The sequence below is a fragment of the Centropristis striata genome, chromosome 3 (assembly GCF_030273125.1).
Source record: "Centropristis striata isolate RG_2023a ecotype Rhode Island chromosome 3, C.striata_1.0, whole genome shotgun sequence".
NCBI lineage: Eukaryota > Metazoa > Chordata > Actinopteri > Perciformes > Serranidae > Centropristis > Centropristis striata.
Genome location: NC_081519.1, coordinates 31,825,901 through 31,843,641, shown reverse-complemented (window position 1 = coordinate 31,843,641; position 17,741 = coordinate 31,825,901). Strand labels below are relative to the sequence as shown.

Here is a 17,741-nt window from a genome sequence, read left to right as displayed (position 1 = left end):
TTCCGTCACCTTATAACCATCCACCCTGCAGAGCCACGCTGGGCCAGGCCGAGGCAGGCCAGGCCACAGGAGGCTGCAGACGCTCTGTCACACTGGAAGAGAATTTACAGCCCCAGTGACCCCACTCAGATCACTCTCTATTTCCCAAACACTCACTCTGGTTTATTGCTCCTTTTGTCAGGGAGTAGAAGGCTCTGGAAGGTTATTAATGGCAACATTAATAAGGAAATATAACAGATCAACAACATTTTAACCCATAAGAACCCATGGTGACACCCCTGTAACAAACACTTTAAATCTTCTATAATCTCCCATATTCAGCTTTATGCTTCACTTTAACTCATTAAATCCCTAAGAGACGTATACTCAACACCCTGATGTGGTGACAGTCATGTGACGGTGACAAGAAGTGACTTCTCCAAAATGTGGCTGTGACTGGAAACAGAAATGTGAAAAAGAAGCTAATTTCAGAAAGCTTATTTTTTGTGACGAGGCTAAGTTTAAACCCATTTAACAATTCTAACCCATTAATAGGATGTCCTGTATTGCTTTTAACTTGTTCTGACCATATTTCCTGAACAAATTAAAGTCACAATTTTGATATATGTTATGGAGATGCAAACAAAAAGGCAAATGGTTATTTGTTTTTATTTATTATTGATTTATTATTATTTTGTTACTTAAAAACAAATCTGAAAAAAATAACTTATTGTTAAACACCACTATTAATGTCACAATTTTGATAAATTTTGTGGAATAAGAAAAAAAGAAATTAAAATAGGAAATATTCTAAACATAAATACTATAAACACCCATTGTAACTTATATGTCACATCACGAATCTTTGACATTTAGGGGTAGTATTTTTTTTTTTTTTTAAACATCATAAATGTGTTATATGTGTTCCACTTGGTCTGTGGTATACCCCCTATAATTTTCCTTTAAGGATTACTGGGCCTGGGTTCTTATGGGTTAAGAACAAACCAAAAGCACAAATTCCTGACTTGTTCACACATTGTGAAATGTGCTTTCTGTATTTTCTCCAGCAGATTCTAAACACCTGGTTTGGCAATGTGAAAAGGCACTTAATGTTACATTAGTGTTTTACATTGTCTTGTTAAAGGCATTTTGGTGGGAAAATAATTAATGACTGGATTAAGTTTAAGTGACAATGATTTTTTTTCCCCAATGATTTGACTTTACTACATAAAAGTTGCAGGGAGGCTCTGATACTGGAGCTCCTGTAGCCCAGGTCTGGTCAGGTCACTTTTTTTGCTTTTGGTTAAATATTGAAAAAAATCTACACATCATGTCCCATTCTTCAAGATGATTTTGTCATTATTAAATTGAGACCATCATTTATTCTCAACCTTAACCAGCTGCTCTAAGTTCCCAAAACAGAAACAGAAAAAATAAATCATGCTTTAGTCGCCAAATATGGATAGGAAAATAAATGACAGTGAAGGTTTTGTGGATTTGTTAAATATCAACATTTTGCAACTTTTTTCAGGAAAAAAAAGTTTCAGTAAAACCTGTTGGTAACAAACTTTATCCTGGCAGCATTGGATTTCTTTCAAAATGTTTACTGTTGCAAATCAGCAGTAGCAAGACCAACTGAAAAGTGTCGTCATCCTCTTTGGCTGTCTGCAGATATGCTACAGTCATAAAATATTAAAGGAAATAGATTGATAGATCTTTACATAAGCTAAAGGCTAAATTATGCATATGATTATGTATATGTGGTGAGTGTGACAAACCAACAGAAACAGTATCCACATGACTGTTGCATTTTTTACAAATAAGGTTACATTTATTCTAACAGCTAGTCCCAGGCCTGTACATTACTTGTCTGGATGTCGGATTTAACAAATGTCATTTTATTGTACTGCAAAGTACTACTAATTTGTATTGATGCAAATTAACAATTTGTAATCATTATGATGTAAGTTATTATACAATTTACTAATGATTTCATTTTAATAAGATACTTTTTGATGGTATTTATTCTTCTCATGTTACTGTTTTTAAATGGTGGCTTAACCCTTTGGAGTCTTCGGCTATTTTGTTGGTTATTGAATACTTTTCATTCTGCCACTTAAAAAATCTTCACCATGCCTTGGTGTTGGTATCAGTTTTTTCAGCACAACCTCACTTTGACTTACTGGCTCAACATTTTGAGCCAAAAAAGAAACAAAAAACCCAATGTAACATCAGATTTTAAAAATTATATATATTTTTTAAAATGATTTTCATCCTCAATGAAGAATTTTAAATCAAGTCAAATGTGTAAGATCATAGGAATAAAGTGCATCGATCACATGTGAGTTAAAGTTTCTAAATGTTGAAAATGGTTGCAAATATAATATAAAAAAAGGTAAAATGAGGACAACATCTATTTTTTTTTACTTTTTTATATCTAAATATATTAAATCTCTTCTTTTTACTGTCACCATCACTCAAAACCTAGGATGTAGTTTAAGCCAATCCTTTAGAGGGAAGCTGACGCCTCAATGTTGCTTTGATTTTATATCTTGACGTCATGAAGAAGTAGAATGAAGAAGAAGTAATGTGCTGGTGCTTTCAGGGACTCCAGAGTATACGTAAAAATGTTAACCCAGAGTTGTTTTTGTTTCATTTTTTGTCTCTCTTCTTACAAATATGTGCCAGCCTGCAGTTTGCTGTTAATAACAGCAAGCGGCTGAGCTGCTCAGACTGGAAGAGCAGCCTGTGACTTCCACTGAGATTTACAGTTAAACTGGTGTTACTCGAGGGCCTATGAGGAAACAGACACCTAATGTTTAAATACAAGACTGAACCGGCACAAGGAAAAGAATGACATCTTCCCCTTGGAGATCTTATTTGAATTGTACATATAGAAAGAGTGTACAGTTCAAAATGTGCAAAAAGAAGAACACCAATTAAGTGATTTAAGCTACACTGCAGTCATTGGACACATAGAGATCCTCATAGTCATGGCTGCTGTCTTAAACAGGAAGTGAAAATTGAAGCCATATTATGTATTACTTTAAAAAAATGAGTAACATATATTTAAAAAAAATAATTTGGCTTAGTGCAAAAGCTACACATTTTATTTCATTCCATCAATGTGAGTAATAAACCAATATTTCATAGTAGAAAATACAAATAAAAACACTATGAAAAATTTGTTTCATTTAGTTAATTGGCACGCTTTGCATGTGTGTCTGTGTGTGTGTGTGTGTGTGTGTGTGTGTGTGTGTGCGCGTGTGTGTGTGTGTGTGTGTGTGTGTGTGTGTGTGTGTGAGAAAGTGGTATTGACCCTGCGAGCAGATGGGCTCCTCCACACTGCTCTGCTTTGCCTGAACACACTCCGGGTCGTGCAGTAGAATGGATGTGGGAGTGTGTGTGTCAGCGACCATCTGACACCTCCCACAACTGGTCCACAATCCCCCCTGTGCTTTACATGTGAATGTAACAAATGGAGTGCAATTTGCCGATGGAGTTAATTATCGAGATGGTATGTGAACTGAGATTTTCACAGTGGTGGAAATAGACCAAGTACATGTACTCAAGTAATGTACAAGTACACTGCCCTACCAAGTCTAACTGCAGTAACTACATTTTTGGTCAAAATTCACTTATAACTAAAAATGAACTCCTTGATGTCGGTTTTATCTTGTGACAAAGTTTTAGATTTCAATTTTGCTTTCTTTCAGAGAAATAATCATAAAAATTGCAGTGACTGCAGTTTGCTTTGACTGAGACATTGTGGTCTTGTATTTCTTCATTGTGTTGAATAGTGAAGACAAGAATAAAATAAATTACATGTTTATTTGATAGGGAAACTATTATCTAGATCGTGATGAAGTAAAAAAAGTGAGATAAAATTCTATTAAGACTAAAATATAACATTACTTTATAATATTAAGTCTAAAATACACACATATTTGAATAGAGTTGTTAAAGACTTTTAAATACACAAAATCAATTTGAAAATGTTTAACTGAAAACAAAATATAAAAGCGGAAAGAAGACAACAAAATTATAGTTACTGCACAATGTTTTTGCATTACTATTAGAACCTTTTACAGCAAAACCGGAGAGCAGTAACTACATTTTTGGGGTCAAAGGTCAAATAAATCATCATGATTTTTGAGCATAAAATTACATCATCAATACATGTAGAAATAAGTGTCATATCACTTATCTACCTATAACCCATTTGTCTGGCCAGTTAAAAAACATAAAAATAAAAAAAACTTAAAGCAGTTTTTCTCAGTTTTACCCTTTGCGTAGTTACTGCAGTTAGACTCCTTAGGGCAGAATACATTCCATATAATGAGTACTTTTACTTTTGCTACTTTGAATATATTTTGATGTGAACATGTTGGACTTTTTCTAAACTGTGTTATAGCTAATTTTACTTCAGGGAAAAAAATCTGACTTCTTTTTCTGCCACTAGATTTTCACATGATAATCAGGGAGGGTGAAAGGAAATGTTGTTGTATTCATCAGAGTTTCGTCCCCAAAAATGCCAAACACCTAAAGTGTAAAGGACCATGATCATCTTTTAAAGTTCTTTTGCCTACTTTTGCTACTTCTTCACTTGATTCCATAAATTATTCTGTCACCCTCTACATAATGCTCTCCAAAGCCAAAAGTGGAGGGCAGAGGGAAAATGAAATGTGGTTGCACTGCATTCTAGTCAAGTGGAAAAACAGGTATCTCTGCCTTTTCATTATGGGCCTCTCTGACTCATGACTGTACTGTGGAACGTTGGTGCAAAATGGTTGCTCAGACAGGCTTGCCTCACCCACCATCCAGTTATTCATGGAAATAACTACAAAATACACAGCTAGTCTTCCCCGTGGCTCACTGGTACAGTGCATACCACTAAGGCTGAGTCATTCCCGCGGTTCCGAGGTTCGGGTCTGCCCAAGGTCCCTTTGCTGCATGTCTTCCCCTTCCATGCTCTCTGTCACTATCCATAAGTCCTAAGTCTTAAAATATCAGTCAAATCAATCAAATCAAAATAACTTTATTTATCCCCGAGGGTAAATTCAGTTAGTCTGGTAGAATCTCTGTTAGAATGAGACAGCCTGATGGCTGTAGGAGAGAAGGATCTTTTGAATCTCTCCGTCCTGAGAGAAAGGAGCCGTCCACTACTGTTTTTTTGCTCCATAAAGGTTTTGTGTAGCGGATGATCTGGGTATTAATACTTGTGGAAACAACATGTTGCTGCAGTTTTTATTGCACAGGAACAAGATCTGTGTTTGATACTGATGGTGTGTCCAGGCTGCCTCTCATCCTGTGCTTCAGCCCCCTGAAGCCCTTAAAAGGATCAACAGGTAAAGATCATGGATGGATCCATTGAACCAGATCTGTATACAAATACACTGTTTTGGTAAAGAGCAACAGTAGAAGTCACAGCAGTTAGTTAAAAAAAGTAAAAGTGAAAGGTATTTTTAATTCCTTCCAAATGTCATATTGCTTTTCAATAGATCATACTGTACCCCATTAGAATAGGTACATGTTAAGTAAACATTTTTACATAATAACACCAAAACTACAATTACACTGTATATTGTGAGCCATATTCTAAAGCGTAACCATGACTTGTTTCCACAGAAGTCAAAGAAACATCTTGTTTACATCTTTTGACATGTCAGAAAAACACAGGAATTACTTTTTTAATGTACATTTTGATTTGTAATGTAATTTAGTACAACCACAATTCCAATTAGGTTAAAAAAAAAAAAAGCGTAGTGTATATTTACAAACCTAAGTTTTAAGAAAACTGACCTGCTCGGGTAGGTAAAGGGTTAGGATAAAACCAAAAAATAAATAATTGTTGAGCCAAAAGGCCAAAGGCCAAAATACAGTGTATTTGTAAATATAGTGTCATTTGAAAAGGTAAAAGGTGAAATATATTGCTTTAATGTGTTTTTTTTTTAAATTTGCAAATAATTGCATTCTGGTCTTTTTTAGTCCAAACTTTGGAGTTGGGGTTGTAAAAATTGGTTTGTCCAGGAACAGAAGTGAACCACTGGTTGCGTAGCTTTTATAAGTCAACTTGTTAGTTCTCTGTAGCCACACTGTGTCAGATGGGCTCTCAGGTGAACAGCTGTTGTACACATTCAATTATGCCGATTGAGTGGCACACCATGTTGTCCTCTCTTTTACTTTCTGATACAGTTGGGCTGATAGAAAGCTTGTCCATCACAGCAGATATGATTAGAGTGATTGATGGCGTATCTACTTATTTTTGCCTCTCTCACACATATACAAGGTGACCAAGCTGTCTGCACTGTATGTTGACAGAAAGTCCTTGTTTTTGCTCTAGCAGGCTCGGATTATTATTGTAAGTGTCTGACAACATTATATAGAGATAAAAAAGTCTTGAATTGATGCTAACAGTCCAGTGCATACCAAGGTTATAATCATTTTTTCATTAGTTTTAGTTTTAATTTCGTTGTCAATTTTTGGTTTCAAATTCAGTTAGTTTTAATTCGTTTTTAGAGTGAGTTTGCTAGTTTTAATTAGTTTTTATTTTTTGGAAAATGCTTAGTTTTAGTTTAGTTTGTATGAGTTTTAGTGTTAGTTTTTTTGTAATGGGGTATTTGTTGGGTGCGAGATTCAATAAGGTCACAATAAATGTTTCCTTTATTCCCTTTGTCTGATCCATCTCAGCCCCAATAAGTTTATTAAGACATAAAACCAGATAGATGAAATAGATTTCATATCAACCAAAAAGGTTTACATATGAAAAAAGTTGACAAAGACGAAAACTAAGGACATTTTCACTATAATAGTTTTGTAACCACACAATGCAGTTTCAGTTAGTTATCATTTTTATAAAACTCTCATTTTTATTTAAGCTAAGGAAAATGTTTTTTCAATTCTAGTTTTCATTATTTCGTTAGTTTTCGTTAAATATAATAACCTTGGTGCATACACTGAGCCTTGCAGACCATTGGATCTGCAGTGACTGTTTTGAACAGGATGGCTGCTACGAGCCATAGGGTAGAATAAATTCTATACCAAAACATGACTATTCGCTTAAGTTATTGTTTTGACCTGTATCAGTACACATGTAAGCAGGGCAGGATTACAGCAAAAGCAATAATCAATAAATACTTTCATCAATAAGCCAGTAATAGGTGCTAAATATCAACTGATGCATGACTATTAACATTTTGTTATTAAATCAAATATAGATTGCCTTGGAGGATTATGTTGCTGCAGCACTCTTGTTCAAAACTGGACCAGTTTCAAAGATTGTTGTTCTTGATGATTGTCAAGAAGTTTTGGGGATATTGTCAAAAATATAATCAACTCATTTTAGAATTGATCAGACATCTACCTTCAGATTAATTATGTTTGCCTCTATGAGCATAAATTAGTTTAGTTGCATACAACGTTGTAATCTACCTAAAATGTTCTCCTTGGAAGTCCACAATATCTTCTTTGTATGGTTTATAAGTGAGTGGAGGGCACCCAGCTGTATCACCCACTGTGACTGAATCACCAATCTTTTCTCCTCCAGCTCAGGTCACGTGGCTGTTTCCCTGCAGAGAGGAGGCAAAAGAAGCAACAACAGCTGTTGGATGGGGATGCTGCGTCTGGCTATGGACTGTCTCACATAGGCTTGTAAAATTAATGAATGCAAAATGCAGCCCAGAAAAGATAAGTAGGCTTAAGATAGAAACTTTTCTGCCATTAAGAACTGCCACAAGCTGGAGATCTTGGGTATTTTTGATAGTGTGGTGATGGGTAATCCACTGATTTACACATAATGTCAGCATACAGCGCATTGTAAAAACAGTTGTATAACTCCAAGCTTGCCCAATGTTTTTACTGGTTCTTACTATTGACAGAAAACTTTCAATTAACCCTTAATAGGGCACTCATTGAAAGATTTGCAAATTCCAAATTTCTACCATAGAGAATATTAGAGGATATTACATACTGCCAGAATGTGTAAAAATACATACGGACCCGGGGGAGGGAGGTAATATTTTGAGAAAAATGTTTACGAGAATGTGCAGATTTCTGAGATTTAAAAAAAAGAAAAAAGTAGCTTTTTTTCTCAAAAATCTGACTTTATCGCGCAGATTAGCCACTTTAAATCTCTTAAATCTGCAACTTTTTTTCTTGTAGATTTGCTCCTTTAATCTAGTAATTTTGTAACTTTTGGCCTTAATATGCCGTCATAGTCAAGTTTTCCTCGTACAAATCATTGAAGAATAACTGTACTACTGTTTCTTGCAGATTTTTTTTTCTAAATTTTTCATTTTTACATTGGAGGTCAAGTTAAGTTAATGTAATTATATTATCATACTGATTGGTCAGATGTCATGGTGTCACCGTCTGTAACATAGCCTGATCTTTGCTGATTAGCTGGAAGAAATCCATGTGGTTCTACGACCAAACAGAGAGACATGGGGACCCCATTTAGATATCCACTGAAGATACCAAATACGGTTCTTCACCCGATAAAGGGTTAAGTTTCTAACATAATGTCCTCTGTGGCTCTGGCACATCTAAGAAAATCACTCACAAAGCCTGCATTACAAACTTGAAAGACCAAGGCATATACCTGGCAGTAGGTGGGATCTATTCTTTGTGGACACTGACTAAAAATAATGTCAGGAAATCTTTGCCTCAACAGAAAGAATGACAGCAAGCAAAAACCTGTTTCAACACCCATATGGGCTTTGACAACTGTATTATTAAAGACTGGAACATTTGTTTAGCTATTGTTTCGAAGGCGAGCCACTTAATAAGGCTTATTACTGCATGCATTTGTGTGTTATGACAACCGCTATTGTTTCCAGCGGAGGTTGAATTGCTGTGTCACTGGACTTCAATTTGCCCTGGACAATCATGACACAAACACGTGCAAAAGTAATAACGTTTAATTCAAATAAAACCATGCAACAGGTCACCATCACCCTGATTAGATTCAACCCGTTATAAAATAAACATCCAAAGCCGTACATTGCGTTCAGTGGGCATTCACTGTATGAGAGAAGAGACAGCTCCACAGAGTATACACAGGTCAGCCCAGAGACTAAAGAAACCAAAAACAAGAACCCAAAACAGCAAACAAACAAAAATCACAGCTCCTCCTGCTCGGCACAGGTCACAGTACAGTGGTGATCCTGAAAGGTGGCTATTTAACAAACTCTGTTCTCTGTAGAGAGAACCCCCATCCCTCTCCCTCCCCCTCCCACTGACTGCTAATGATCAATCACCACCACAAAGCGCCATGAACCATATGGCACACAGAAGACAAGTCGGAGAACATGAGTGATGAGTCAGCAGTGCCCTGTTGATACATATGTAGCTGAAGGTCTAGTAGCAGTTTATTCTTATGTACCGGACATGCACTCATTTAAGGAAGGCCTGTGAAATTCACATCATCGGGATTGTGGAAGCTGGGGAATTTGAGACTAACGCGGCCTGGGAGACCAAGCATAGCATTGTGCGGTGGACATTTATTTCTCTGAGTGAAATCTGTTGCAGCATGCTGCAAGATGTTGAGGTTTGTTGTTTAAGAACAACTCCGATGATCCAAACATTTAACACTTTGGTCAGGGTAACAGAAGTCAATTTGTTCTGCTGGGTAGTAAGTTGATTCAAATCCATCATCACAATCTCCCGATAGCAGGGACCAAGTGACACCACAAGAATCCAGCACGCAAACAATTGGTACACTCAATCAGGTCGTTTGTTATTTTACAATCTGGGTGTAAAACACACACAAAGATGATCAAAAATAACATTAGTAAGATGTACAGTATTTTTTGTTTTGTAATGTCTGATCTGAACTTAAACGGATGATTGGGCACTGGGTTCACATCCCTCTCTCTGTCCAATGGGACGCTTAGATTAGGAAGTGGGAGTCTTCGATAACATGATGGCTGTGGAGTTTGAAAGTTGTGTGTGTGTGTGTGTGTGTGTGTGTGTGACAGGGAGGGATAGCAGCAGGTGCCTCAGTTGTACACCTGGCCTTCGGGTGGCTGGGGAAGCCTGTTGTTTTCTTTCAGCATCATGTGGTGTCTGAGCTCCTGCAGCACCGTCCGGATGTTGTGGGAGGATTTCCACCTATCCAGCGATGTCAGTGCCCTTAAGTCCACCTGAAAGGAGAGGAGAAGGGGGCATTCATTCATTTATTACAGCCTAAGTAAGCAAGCTGCTGTGCAGCAAAGTTTTACACAGCAGTTAGGCATACAACTATTACATTACTTGTCCACCTCCCCTAAAGTAATTTAGCTATTTATTCACATGAAATTGATTACTACAGCAGATTATCCTAACATTTTTTTTAGTTTCTCTTCATTTTGCGTTCCTTATTTACTGGTTTGCCTTTTTCCTCAACAAAGGCCGAGGCTCTGTCACTGCAGCGGGGCAGTAGTTCATTCATGTGAACTTAAATTTAGAAAATTAACCTTCCTGGGTGCCCTTTTTTGATCTTGTAGTTGATTTAGTAACAATCAAAACATTTCCAACAACCCTTTCGCAACCCTTTTTCAACTTGATACCAAAAAAAAAAAAGAAAAAAGACTGTTTGAACCCAGCATTAGGAGAATCTTTCCACCTCTACTTGCAAATATTGATCTTAATTAGAATTTTAATCAGACAGGCAGGAATAGGTGCATGAAGAAATATGGATACTCACCACACCACTTGAGCTGTGTACACTGGTCATGTTGATCTTGTTCACAAAGCGGACATGAGGCGGATGATCTGGGTATTTGGGTCCACATTCTATTCTGAGGCTGTATATCTTGCCTTCATAGACAGTCTGTAATTAAAGAAAAGATGACAGGTCAGGGGGTTGACCTAGGGGTGCAATAGATAGGACTGTTGCAGCAAGAGGAAGTGGGTTCCCTCCTGGCTTGGGTTCTGTCCAGATTCTCCCGTTTCCTCCCACAGTCCAAAGACATAAAGGTTAGGTAAATGGGTGATTCTATTGCCCGTAGGTGTGAATGAGAGCATAAATGTACCCCGCCTATGGCCAGTGTCAGCTGGGATTGGCTCCAGCAACCCTAGAGAGCCACTATGTTGATTACACCTGTTCAAACTAACATCACTGGAAAACATAAGACACTAAACTGAGGTGGACACTGAAGAATAAAATGAAGACCCTCTGTCAGCTAACTACACCTAGCTAATAGACTGTAGGCTAAATTAGTTAGCATTAACTATTAACTATTACGACATTAATGTTCACAAGCTTGGATAATGATGTTTGACTTAGAAAGACTAGTCATACATCATTGTATTTTTGTCACATTGAGCACTAAATTAAGTTATTTGTTTAAAAACATAAAAAAGTGTGGCAAGAAGTGTGGCTCATCAACATGGTCAAGAGTGAGTCAGTAATATATGAAATATCATAAAATTGCCAAAATACACTGGAACATTTAATGAAAAAGTTTGTGATCCCCTTGAAATTCCCTAGTTTTCTGCATTCATTTGAGATAAAATGTGATCTGATCTGAATCCAAGTCCATTCTTGTGAATAACAAACTAAAAAAATAAGTGTTTTATAGGTCAAAGTAACTCTACATCTCGTTTGCCAACTCCTGACTCTCCTGAAAATGACCTCCTCACATCATTGTCATTAACCTAGGGGTTCACTTACTTTTTCACCAGCATTATGAATGTCATCAGGGACAACATCTCTCACCCCCTACAGGGTCAGGTATTTTATCCCTGCTGCTGTCACCTGCACCACCTGATCATGTTGTATTCTCTGTTCAGATCACCACCACACCTTTGTTAACACTTATTATTATTACACTACTCACCTGGGGCCTGTTCCAGAAAGCACGTTATCTGAAAACTCTGCGTAGGTTAACCCTGAAATGAGGGAAACTCTGCGTTTCCCGTTCCAGAAAGGGAGGCAAGTTCAGCTCTGGCTGAGTTGCCGTGGTAAAAGTAATCTTAAAACCCATTTTTATTCACTGGCTTTTAACTCAACATGAGCCTTTGCTCTGTTTATTTGTTTTTATCTGTTCTTTGTGGTTTATAAAAGTAAAATTAATTTTAAAACTCACTTTTATTTGTTGGTTTTTCCCCAGCATGAGACTGGCTCTGTTTTAGTTGTTTTTATTTGCTCTCTGTTTTTATTGTTGGTCTGTCCTGCCATGTACAGCACTTTGTATCAGCTGTTTAAAGGGCTCTATAAATAAAGTTGATTTGATTGGATTTTGATTTAACTGACACCGGGAACCTAACCTACTTGCGAGCAGGTGTGTCAGAATCACAATCTTCTTTGGATATTAGTTTATAACTCAAGGACTGTGTAAGGTTACCGCTTTTATGCATCTGTGTCATGTCTTTGAACCCTCCACTCTGACTCGGGCCCTTTTCACAGTGCAAATTTATATGCAGGTTTTCTATTAAACCCTCATCTTTTCTCACATTCCATTATTTATTTCAACAACATTCTTCAGCCTGACATCTGCAACATAACACGTCATGTCTGAGCAAATTTTTTGCGTTGGGTTTTTTTTTTTTTTTTAATAATATTGGCGATGCAGAGCAGATCACAAAAGGTATAGTTTGCAGAGTAAAAAGGAAAGTGACCCTGGCTCTGAAACACCACTGCAAGAAATAGTCACTGAATTATATTGACTTAAATCAGTCAATTATGAATAAAAATTAAATAAGCCATAAGCCTATTACACCTCAGTCCTACGGTTTGAACTATGTTCTGATATTTCATTTCCAGCTGCAACTGTGTTGTGTTCTTATTCACAGTGCGTTCGCGTGATGATTTACAATTCAACCATTTGTTTTACCTGTTGCCATGGTGAATCGCGGCTCCATTAATGCTACCTTTTTATAGTAGCGAATACTAGAGTAGGTTCACTATATAACAGTCAACCTACTCTGAGTTGATTTAACTAACTAAGATCAGCTTTTCTGAAACCAGAAACCCAGAGTTTCCCATCTGATGGTTAATCAACTCAGAGTTCATGGATAGACTCAGATCAGAATCAGAGAGGGGAATGTAGATGGATAGAGGCTTGTTTAATAGTAGTCCATAAGCTTGCTTTGCTTCTTTGTAGGATACTTTAGTAGACAGAAAATGCAATAGTGCAAATATCAATAATTTGTTTTGGTTTCAGAAGAAAATAAACATACAGCTCTACTTGTAACCTCATGTACCACAAGCACTTTATTTAACAGCATTTCCTCACCCTTGCTACTATGAATGAGTAGCAGCAAAGCCACACAGTCAAACAGAATGCAGCATCTGTCTCCCATGTTGCTGGCATTCCTCATTTTATGAGACAAGCCATTGATTCAGATCAGCACAACTAGCATGTGCCCTTCATGTACTGGTTTTAAATTAAGTAAAATCTCCAATGGTTAGGGACAAGCCAACATTGCACCAGTTAAGATTTGGAGCACTCCAAAAGTTTCATTTTTCTTAACTTTGAACAATCGTGAACTGCTAAGAGTTAGATGGGTTTGTCCTATGAGGACATTTTTTCAGTCCTGTGCAACACTGGAAGAGAAGATCAGTACTATGGCTATTATATGACTAGTAGCCCTCGGGTGGCTCACCTTGGTTGGGCCGATGATCGTGGCATTCCAGGTAGAAAGCGACATGTCTTCATCATTTGCAAGGCCCCAGCTCACTGTACCATCTCCACCTCCTTTCTGACCGTCTTCCAGTTCCTCCAGCAGCCTAAAGTTGCGGGGAACGATGATGGCGCCTACACACACACACACACACACACACACACACACACACACACACACACACACACACACACACACACACACACACACACACACAGGGAATAAAAAATAGCTCATTAGTTTAAGTCAATGACATTTGAGAAAATCGTAGCTAACCAATAAAAAAAAATGTGTAAAATGAAGAAAAAAAACAGGCAAAGATACAAGGCTTTGTACATATTGTAAAAGTTCAGAAATTACAATGAGAGTAGTAGTAAGCACTTTGCAAGCACTTTGCAGTGATTTCCAGACTTGTGGGTGCTTTTGTTCTGATCCCTGAAGGCAGCATACTCAAAACCCCATTAAGAATATCAATGTTTTGTTTTTTTTACCTCCGGATCATTGCTGTTGAGCTCTTTTGAACTGTAGCACCTGAACAGTGTACAGTCACAAAAACTATGATTCATGGACAGGGAGAAGGGAAGCAGGATTTAACACTATTCTGAATTCTGTCTCTTGGAGTCAGTGGAGCCTGTAATTGTCATGTTTACTTTCACATGTTTATTTTCACATTATGTACACACTAATTCCTACTTCAAAAGTTAAAATGACCATGGATGTAATGTTTCCAATGTGAATGTATCAAGGTCAACCTGGCTGTAACATCATGATGGCCACACACACAAGCTGTGCCATCTTCTCGTCCTATCTGATGTGCTTTCTCAGTGTTTTTGGGCACCAGTGTGAGAATTTTTCTGTTCTGTTTTGATATGTCGGATAGACTACGGACAAATAGAACAAAAATGACTGAAATATCTCTAAAGCCTGGTCCTACCTCTTTCTTGTTCTTTTCCTTTCTTTCTCTCTTTTTAAGTATACTGAAAAATCAATGACTTCATAAAAAATAAAGTTGAAAAAAAAAGCTGTGCCGTCTTGAGTATGTGTAAAGTGAGCATTGATTTATTGTTCAGTAATACTAAATTTGACTTTACATGATCAAAATGCAGATGTTGTGTCAATAGACTATAATATGAGCTTTCATTCATGGCAGGAAACAGACATTATTTTAACATTTTGCCAAACCTGGCATAGGGTTGGGCGACATATCAATATCAAAGATATATCGATATATTTTAAGTGTGATATGGAATTAGACCATATCGCATATATCGATATAGTTCCATTTTTTCCTTTCTTTATATATAAATGCTGCCCTTACTCGGGTCTGTCATATTTAGTTATTTTGTAATGTTTTCTTTTCTCATATATACATATATATATTTCAGAAAAAGATTGGCCTATTTTATTTCATTGGCTATTTTTATTTAAGATATTTTTTTATTTAAATGTGCACTTTATGGAGCTTTGATTTTTTTTTTAAAAATGTACTCCTGTTGTTATACAGAATTTATGTTCACTTGAATAAACGGTTTCAAATAATAAAACTACTTGACTTAACATTTGCTCTCACTTTGCGATAAAAATATCAGGATAAATATCGTATATCGATATTCAGCCTAAATATATCGGGATATGACTTTTGGTCCACATCGCCCAGCCCTATCCAGTAACACTAAATTCGACTTTACATGATCAGATTGCGGACGTTGTGTCAATAGACTATACAATGAGCTTTCATTCATGGCAGGAAACAGACATAATTTAACATTTTGACAAACCTGGCATCAGGAGAAGTTGTTAGCTTCGATGTAGCCAGCAGGGCGAAACTACGATACGGAGGAATTTAAGTTACCTAACGTTACTTAAACTAGCTAGTAAATGTTTTAAATAAATAGCCGTTCACATTACATTTACAACATGTCAATCCGTGTATTGAGTAAAATGGTTGTTGAGTCTCTGTCGATAGTTTGGAGCCTTCTTCCGGGCTGATCTCAGCTGCTGACTCTGTCTCTCTCTCTGACTCTCTGTCTGTCTGTCGTTCTGTCTGTCTGTCGTTCTGTCTGTCTGTCGTTCTGTCTGTCTGCTATCTAAGCAAACAAGTTTTACACCACCTAGCTAGTGACGGGCGTCACCGCCCTGTGAGCTCAATAACCCCCACTACACCACCAAACATGTCATCTATCGGCATCATTACACATGTAGCATGTTCCCTGGCCACCTCTCTTCATAATGGTGAATCCAGGCTGTCAGAGAGCAGCCTGCTGCTGAAACACTGAGGGCCAGTTAGCTAGCCAGGGAGCTAGCTAGCACTGTTAGTGACAGCATTCTCTCTCACACATCCCACTACTGTCACAACTCAACTACAGCTCGACTCTTTGTAAATGCAAAGATATTGGCCAGCTAATATGGTATGCCGGATATTGTAGCTCTTAAACAAACCCAATGAAAAGAAACCGTTTGTACTGTCGGTGAAGTCGGCTTACCTAATCCGGCGGAGGCCGCCATCTTTGTCACTGCTTTACGGAAGCGCGCACGTACAATGTTAACTGGCGCCAGACACAGTGCGCGTGTCCGCCGTGCGAGAAGGGGCAAGTCGTTTTTCTTAAGTTTCATATTCATAAATGTCAATTTGCTCGAAGAAAACCCTCTTTTGTTGCCTTTCACAATGAGCTTAGACAGTACATCACTTCTATTGAATTCTCCAATAACCAAAAAGCAATTAAAACAGTTGATATTTGTGAACTATTAAATATATTACTGTAAGCTCTTCCCCCCCCGACGTAGAATATACATATGAAATGCTTTTGTAATGAATTGTATGTTTTTTATGTTTGTGAAACAAAGTTATAATAAAAAATATTTTTTTTTTTTCTTGCCAAATACCACATAGGGGCCTACACAAATGTAAGTTTTCAAGTAAAAAAACAAATGTCTTTTTGTTGAAGTCAGAGTTTGAACAGCATATCTCAACTCTCTCCTGTCTACAAAACACAGAAGCTGTGAAGACTACCAACATATGCACTGCGTTTAATGTCTTTAACATGTAATCTTGCGTCTATTTATTTATTTATTTTTGTTTTTGCTTCATTACTTTCCATTTAATCACTCTTCTATTTAAAAAAAAAATGTATTTACTTCTTTTTAATTTTTTGCATCGTTTATTTTTCTGTAACTTATTTCTTCTTCTTTGTAACTGTGCAATGTATTGTTGTTTGATATAAATAAAGAAAAACAAGTAGTTTTTCTTAAGTTAGTTTATGCCCTTACAATATTACATAATGTCATTTGACCTGCGTCATCATATTGGTCTGGTTATGTATGAGGACTGTCCCTCTCCTTATCTACGGTGACAAATCTCACTTTGTCCAGTGCGGGCAGGGATTTTTTTCTGAATAACTATCATTTGAGTTAAACGAAAGGAGAACACTGAAAAAACGGAAATGTTATTTTTGATTCGATGCTACAACCTTCAATATATTTATATACAGTCTATGATATGAACACAGGCTGGAGGTGAACGTGGTTATTGATAGTCCTGGCTCGCCATCTACTGGTAGCTCCGGATAGAGTCAGGATTCACATCTGTAAACCCTATAGCCACGTAAACACCCAACAGCTCTCTGTAAACATTAATACTCACTTCAGAAAATATGCAGCTTTTTTTTCTTCTAAGTTTAGCTTTATCAACCCTTTGATGCACAACATGGGTCTAAAGCAGGGGTCTCAAACTCAAATTACCTGGGGGCCGCTGGAGGCAGCATCAAAATGACAAAAAAAAGACACAGAATTACTTTAAAAAAAGACACAAAATGACCAAAAAGATACAAAATTACAAAAAAAAAAAAAAAAAAAAGACACAAAATGACAGAAAAAAACTTTAATTACTTAAAAAAGACACAAAATGACCAAAAAAGACACACAATTACCAAAAAAGATACAAAAAAACACAAAATGAGAGAAAAAAAAAACTAAATTACTTAAAAAAGAAACAAAATGACAGAAAAAAACAAAAGACACAGAATTACCCAAAAAGACAAAATTATTTTTAAAAGACACGAAAAATCCCCAAAAAACACAGAATTACAAAAAAATACATAAATTAAAGGGACCTTCCACACACAACTCGGTAAAGTGCCATTCATATAAAACTCATATTA

General features: G+C 36.8%; 1 protein-coding gene across 2 annotated transcripts; it reads right to left on the bottom strand.

Annotated features, from left to right (window-relative positions):
- Positions 1-8,882: 8,882 nt before the first annotated feature.
- ube2v1 (ubiquitin-conjugating enzyme E2 variant 1) lies at positions 8,883-16,107 on the bottom strand. Of its 2 annotated transcripts, none has more exons than XM_059330180.1 (4): positions 16,068-16,107; positions 13,567-13,718; positions 10,664-10,789; positions 8,883-10,121 (listed from the first exon to the last, which is right to left on the bottom strand). In XM_059330180.1, the coding sequence occupies exons 1-4, from the start codon at positions 16,087-16,089 to the stop codon at positions 9,978-9,980; spliced, it is 444 nt and encodes a 147-aa protein (XP_059186163.1). In that variant the 5' UTR covers positions 16,090-16,107; the 3' UTR covers positions 8,883-9,977. The 2 variants fall into 2 exon arrangements, with proteins under 2 accessions (XP_059186163.1, XP_059186164.1); XM_059330181.1 differs by lacking the exon at positions 16,068-16,107 and adding an exon at positions 15,363-15,599.
- Between the last annotated feature and the right edge of the window lie 1,634 nt (positions 16,108-17,741).